Raw genomic sequence first — 7,566 nt, 5'->3', positions numbered from 1 at the left:
GAAAAATGATGCATTACATCTCCCATGTTTAGACCGAATTCTGTTAAGCGCCCAGATGTGCCGGGGAAGTTCAAAACCAGGAGGTCTATTGGAGCTATTTTGAATTATTTAGGAATGTTTCATTTTGTCAAGGAAAAAAGTTTCCAATTATTATAGAAATGAGAAAATAAATATAATCATAAAGCTATGACTACGCCCTGTTTCTGAAAGCTAATTTTCTGACTCCAGCTGTTTAAAGTCTAGAACTTAGATAAATCCGGAGCTCGGGAACCGGCCCTTAGAGGTGCAAATAATAATGATGACTTGAGATGTGCGGCTAGAGATGCTTGATTAAAGCCGCCGCGGCTAGAGCACATAACCTGATAATTCATTAGTTTTGATGACTCATTTGACTTTTATGTATAATTCCTCGCGTTTCGAGTCGACGCTAAGGAACGATTTTCGGCACCTCAAGGGCCAAGCCACATAAAGCGTTTTTGCACTGGCGGCGGACGAGTCGGCTGGGCAGGACGCTCTCCGATTGGCTGATTATCATCTGATTGGGTTGGCATTCGGGATCAGCTGATAATCAGCCAATCGGAGAGCGTCCTGCCCTGCCGACTCGTCCGCCGCCAGTGCGAAACGCCTGAAAAACGCTTTGTGTCGCTTGGCCATAACTGTGTTTCTCATATCAAGCGATTCTCCGGTGTGCACCGTGACTTAGACTGGCCACTAACTTTCACATGTCCGATACGACTGTCAGATGAACAAATAAGTTACATCTGTTAACTTTTACATAGGATTTTGACTGCAGACGTACGTCGCACCACTAACGTTCAGGTTTTCTACTGTACAGACGTATCGGACATGTGGAACATTACGTTAGTGGCCAGCTCAAGATTCATCATTCCACTAAAGGAAATACAAATGCCATAATTAGTTACGGTTTGAGGGTGTGATCATGTTGAATATGTTTGAATGCAAGTGCATGTCGAATTATGCATGAGCCGAAAAACAAAATCTGCAAAGTTTCATTGAAACACATGACTTGCATGCAGCTGCTCACACTGATCGCAACTAGCAAATTCACGCTTTCAGTGTGTTTCTATTGCTCTTTCCAGATTTTGTTTCTCATCTGTAAGCTTGGTCATGTCATGCATAAATTCAACGCATGGTCATACACGCATCCAATGTGATTACACCTAAGGCCAGCCAAGTTCAGACATATTCGGCTGAACAATCGAAAACCTGAACCAATCGCTTCAGGTGCAGATGTGCAGGTGAAAGCCTGTTTGTGTGCTCTTGTAGCTCAGCTGTTCCACAAAGTAGAAGATTCCTCTTCTCTGTGGCTGTTCCAGGGACTGTTCGCCTGTCAGTCGAAAATGTCCACTGAAAAGTTATTGGGCTTCAAATGCATAAATAGAAAGAGGCCACTCAACTAAAAGTGACAATGATCATTAGCCTGTTAATTCAATCCCTTCTAGTCCCAGAGCTGGATAGGTTTCTACAAAAATGAAATTTAAATAAACATAATTAATAACATTAATTGGATCATTTATTTTCATCTCAAGTACAAGCATATCCTACAATTTCAGGTAGATTACTTCCTTTGAAGCCACTCTCATTGGGCTTCATATTGCGTTTGTTTGAATACCTATATTTTTCTCGATTCAGGAAAGATTCACGATTAGGTTCCTTTTCTAATGAACTAATTTCACCATTTGCTATGCCATTGGTAGGCTGAAAATTTTCATTTGGCTCTTCATTGCTCATATTTGATAGACGGTTTTCACTCTCACTGGTTTTCAGGCGTTTTCCAGATTTGTTTGCAAGTCCAGTACCAGATGTCTGTAGTGTGTCATCATTAGCATTCACTTGTTGACTTTCACAAACTATGTCTGTATTGGTAATTTCCAGGGATGTTTCATCCAAGTCTTTCAATTTCCTCTTCTTCTTTGATTTCTTTTTATGGCTTACAGTATCTTCCTGCTCTAATCCATCCTCATAACCTTTTCCCTCTTCTTCTTTAGATGTATTCAACTTCTCAATAGTTTTTCCCAATGATCTCTCATCAACTTTACCTCTGCTCTTGGATTTTTTGGATTTTTGTTTTTGGATTTTTTCAGAGTGAGGGTCCTCTGACTCCGATCCATCCTGTTGACTATTCTCCTGAGACACTTCATTGAAATGGTTTTGTGAATCAAAAGTTCCGTTATTTTCATTGAGGAAAGATTCACGATTCGGTTCCTTTTCTAATGAACTAATTTCATCATTTGCTATGCCATTGGTTAGCTGAACATTTTCATATGGCTCTTCACTGCCCATATTTGATGGACGGTTTTCACTCTCTCTGGTTTTCAGGCGTTTTCCAGATTTTTTGGCAAGTCCAGTACCAGATGTATGTAGTGTGTCATCATCAGCATTCACTTGTTGACTTTCACAAACCATATCTGTATCGGTAATTACCAGGGATGTTTCATCCAAATCTTTCAAGTTCCTCTTCTTCTTCTTCTTGTTCTTCTTTGATTTCTTTTTATGGCTCACAGTATCTTCTTGCTCTAATCCACCCTCATAACTATTTCCCTCTTCGTCTTTAATTTATTCAACTTCTCACTAGTTTTTCCCAAGTCCCAAGTCACTAGTTTTCTGTTCTTGGATTTTCGTTTTTGGATTTTTTCATAGTCAGGGTCCTCTGACTCTGATCCGTCCTGTTGACTATTCTCCTGAGACACTTCATTGAAATGGTTTTGTGAATCAAAAGTTCCGTTATTTTCATTGTCGCAGACTTCTTCATTCACGGTTCCTTGTATTCCAAAGATGCCAACAAGATCCTTGGATGAATAACGGCTCAGATCTTTACCGCGCGTGAATTTATGATAACTGAAAAACAAAACATAAAAATAACAATAAGGTTGAACTACCTACTAATTGAACCGAAGTGACAAAAATAGTCATAATGAATGACAAAAATATATAGTATATAAGTGCTGAATGCCAATGTCTATGTCTCTAACAGCATTTAAGATTAGTCTTTAGCTCTTTACCCATTACTTGAGCTTTATCTGATGTAACAGTTCTATACCCTGCTGAAAGACAGCTCAACGCGTGATTTGAATTATAAGGAATTTCATAGATCTATACAGAATGTTTCTGAAATAGACCAAAAAACTTTGTGAGTGGTCTTCTTACACCAAAATGGAGGAAAATTCCACATGGGTCTAAGAATTCATTGTTACCGAGATAATGATGGAGAAAGATTTCTAATTAAAAATGCTATTATTTTGTTGCGGCCTTATGAGGGTACAAAAATGATCAATTCACATGTAAAATTAGCTGGAAAATGGAATAAAACAAATTAGAAGAACTATGTCACTTCAATGATTGTTAACCTTCAAGTAGGCGTGCAGTTTCTCATAACATGGATAGACGCGTGGGGTACAGCTGTACCCCATGATGAATAATCTTTTTTCTTCAGGGCTACTCTTGAATAGAAATAAAAATCTAAGTGCCCTTTTTTAAATTGTTTATTTACGATATGTTCCGGCCATGATGCCATTATCAAGTAATCGAATAAAATAAATAAAATAACATTAAATAAATATACCATTAATGGAGTATTTATTAATGTTTTTTAATTTCCTTCTTGTATTCAATTACTTGATAATGGCATCATGGCCTAAACATTTCGTAAATAAACAATTTGAAAAAGGATACTTTTATTTTAATTTTCTTTCCCACGATGAATATATTGATTTATCATCTTTCAAATCGACTCTTGATCCAATTTAACATCAAATAGTCTTTTATACACCTTTTCTGAACTACTATGTGTGATTAAGCTCCCAATAAAGAAACTAGTTATGACAAAATTTTACAAAGGTTAAAAATGTGATATTTCATAAACCTGTGTGTAGTATTTTGTTCAATCTTTAGGCTCAAGGAAAATAGTTTAGGATATAAGGAAAAATATTCCAATAAAGTAATCTAATCTTACTAAAGAACTAAAATTGTTAAGAGGTTTCAGTTATTTTTCAATTTAATATTTGATTTTTTACTCATTATTTTGTTGAATTTTGTATCTAGTTGTATTATGTGATGTGTAATTAGTTTGTAAGTTAGTATTGTAGTGGAGGATTAGGTGTAAGAGAGAGTCGACTGCGACCTTACTTCGCCTTCTAGGTTTAAAATGGAGGCAATTCAATTCAATGTGATGAACGAACAATAATGTTTAAGAAATGTTACTTGTTAAAACGATAACACTATTAATTACAAATTATTTAACAAAAATGATCATAACTTCCCAAATAATATGAAGTGCAGGCTCTTGTATTAGTATGAAGTAAGAATGGAGAAACATTAATTAAAAACAACTTACTGAACACGAGCTCTCGACTTTTTCGATTTGTTCTCCAATGAACTGACGTTTGAGTTGTCTATGGTTTCTACTGGTGTGCCATTATTCATTGAAGAAAGTAAAGTAACAAATTCCTTTTGCTGAACAAGTGAATCCTCTTGCTCCTTGAAGCCAAAACCTGTTGGAATGGAATAAAATTTAACCAACTAAAATATGAAAGCATTACATATTCACAATTTGTGAGAGGAAAGCTATTGGCTCCTTGATTTCATTGTTATCTTATTGATCAGATAAGTTATTATCCATGCGCTTCCGATTCCTATTGAAGTGAAACTGAAGTGAAACTTGCAAAACGATTTTTTATGGTCGACAAACGAAGTCAGTTTTTACTGATCGTATTTTTCATCACGTAGTAAATCCAATATTTACTGAAGAAACAATTATAATTTATTAATGAATATTTAAACTTGAAAAACCAAACAAGCAAACTATTTGCCGAACAATAGGTTATTTGTAGAACATCCATTTTACTCACCTGCACAACTATTCAATCTGTATGGAACTTTTATTCTTTCAGAGATTCCTTGATTTTGTGCACCTAATCCTTGCCCTTCTTTCCAACCCATTTTCTCCAATAGCTTTTGTCCAAACTTGCTTTTATCTGTTGAAATAGAACGTTACATTAATGTAACAAAGTGTTGATCTAGACTAGAAAAAAATTGGTTCTCAGTTATTGAAAAGTTGTAAAGCCAACAAATAGAATAATTTCTTAATTTGAACAAAACTCAACATTGATAATAAAATGAATTCTTGAAAGGTATTTTTATTCAGAGCAACTTGAAATGGAATCAACTATCTTATAGACTTTTCCAAAGTTACCAAAGCACCAGAGGTGTCTTTAAGCAAAAAGATAGAAAGTATTATTTCTGAAGTATACCATAATTAAAAGTATTTTATGGCTAAGTTAAAGATTCGTTTTCTGTCAGAATATTGAAAACAAATGCAAGACATCGTCAAAAAACCATCACAAATTTAACATCAATATATCACAGGTCATAAAATTAGCCTACATCACATTATTAAGTGTTTCAAACTGTAAGGATAGCAGTCAATTAAAACAAATTTAGCATCAATATATCACAGGTCATAAAAATTACATCACATTATTATTATTTATACGTTACATTAAGTCATTTATACTGTAAGGACAGCAGTCAATTAAAATATTTTTCACACAAATTTTTAACTGTCTAATCTCTAGCTCTTTTATTTCAACTGGTAACTTATTGTACATTCTTTTCCCCAATTCAACAAAACTATTCAACACAATGTGGTAGTTACAATATGTCATTCTGAGTGCTGTAACCTGCCTAGTATGATAGCTGTGAACATTACTATCAATTGGAAAACTGTTTACATTTTTCTTTGTGCAAATCAGGCATTCAAAAGCATACAGTGCAGTAATTGTCATGATTCTGAGGTTCTTGAACAATGGTCTACAATGGGTACTACTATCTTTATTACAAATTACTCTAATAGCTCTCTTTTGTAATATTAAACGCTTCTTCACATTTGAATCTCTCCCCCATGTACCAAATACTATATCCCCCAATCTCAATTCATCTCCCCCAATACTATATGCGAAATGAGACTGAATATACGCATAATGAACAGCAATCAACACATCAAGACTTAAAATATGCCTTGATCTGCTAAGCATAAAAATAATTCTAGATACCTTACTACACAGTTAGCTGACATGTTTTTCCCACTTACAATTATTTTGTAATGTGATGCCAAGAAACTTAACATGATGAACACAGTTCATAGTTCACCTAGTTCACCACAGTTCATAGTTCAATAGCTCGTTTGGTCATAATAAAAATGGTGATAATCACTTGTGTTGGGAAAAATATTGTGAGACATAGATCATCACCTATATATCTATCATCAAGTTTTTGGTTGGATTCAGTATGTTATTTTGATTACAAAAATAAAACAGCGGCCACTCATTACAAAAAAAAAATAATTCTGTTTTACTAACCATAGGCTACTTTGATGAAGACTTTTCACACACCTCTTGACCTAGAATTACGCCGGTTAGAGATTGGGTTTAATTATGTTTATTAGTGTTTCAAAGGTAAAAGGGTAGGTTAGGTTTTAGGTTTGAGATGCTGGAAGGGATTGGGCACAACCTCCGTAAACAGAGGTTTACGGAGGTAGCGGTTGGGATCCAGCTTGAGGTATGTTTATTAATGTATCAAAGGTAAAAGGGTAGGTTAGGAGGTTGGGCTTTTGCTTTAAAATGGCAATAATATGCTAGAAGGGATTAAGGATTAGATCAAGTACTGTATCGACTTAGGTTAGGAGGTTGGGCTTTTGCTTTAAAATGGCAATAATATGCTAGAAGGGATTAAGGATTAGATCAAGTACTGTATCGACTTATTAATAGTTTAAAAAACAACATGGCCTACACGGTATAGGTTGAATGTATGCAAAATTTATTGTGCTACTTTGAAGTTTGTTAATTTTAAAAACAATAGTGACAGCAGTTTAGTTTTTATGATCACAATAGCCTAACATACTAAATCTATTCCTACCAAAACTTTAATGACAAGTATATCGGTACTGGACCTTAATTTACGCCAATTCTATCATGCATACCCTGAATACTTTGTAATAATATGTTCTTATACAACGCAATTATTTCAAGAGGCTCTAACCTGTAACCTATCCATAAACTTAAAATATAATTACCTGTAAACCATATATTTCCTTGAGGGTTCGGACTGAACTTTTTCCTTTTTTTCTTGTCAGCTAACATAGTTGCTTTTCTTATAGAACAATAATCTTGAAAATTCAAAAATAAAATAATATTTAACTTGACATGTGGACTTGAATATTACCAAAGTATAACCTCAAAAATAAAAGGTCGTCTTATTCTAACCGTGATGCGCAAGCGCAGGTAACGTTTATATTCAGGCCGTTCTTTGAATGTAACGTTCTTTGTGATAAGGGTTACTGAGCACTGATTTGATATTTCGGAAAGTATCAATATACTTTTCTACCATTTCAAAACATAAACCCTACATCATCCACCTTTCCTTCTACCTTCTTGGAATTCACATGATTTATTTTACGTGTGAGTTGAATCGAGACAACTACAGTGTTGATCAATATTCAATTCTCGGACGCAATCAGCACCGTTCCGTTACCGGTTTGGTAATCAGTAT

At 34.8% G+C, this 7,566-nt stretch overlaps 1 protein-coding gene across 1 annotated transcript; it reads right to left on the bottom strand.

Moving 5' to 3' along the window:
- Positions 1–1,512: 1,512 nt before the first annotated feature.
- LOC111062666 (PIN2/TERF1-interacting telomerase inhibitor 1) lies at positions 1,513–7,272 on the bottom strand. The gene is made up of 4 exons (XM_039444207.1): positions 7,091–7,272; positions 4,869–4,994; positions 4,355–4,511; positions 1,513–2,859 (listed from the first exon to the last, which is right to left on the bottom strand). The coding sequence occupies exons 1-4, from the start codon at positions 7,155–7,157 to the stop codon at positions 2,538–2,540; spliced, it is 672 nt and encodes a 223-aa protein (XP_039300141.1). The 5' UTR covers positions 7,158–7,272; the 3' UTR covers positions 1,513–2,537.
- Positions 7,273–7,566: the final 294 nt, after the last annotated feature.

This window comes from Nilaparvata lugens, chromosome 1 (genome assembly GCF_014356525.2).
Source record: "Nilaparvata lugens isolate BPH chromosome 1, ASM1435652v1, whole genome shotgun sequence".
NCBI classification, from domain to species: Eukaryota; Metazoa; Arthropoda; class Insecta; order Hemiptera; family Delphacidae; genus Nilaparvata; species Nilaparvata lugens.
The sequence above is the reverse complement of the archived record's forward strand: the minus strand, read 5'-3'. Positions and strand labels throughout refer to the sequence as shown.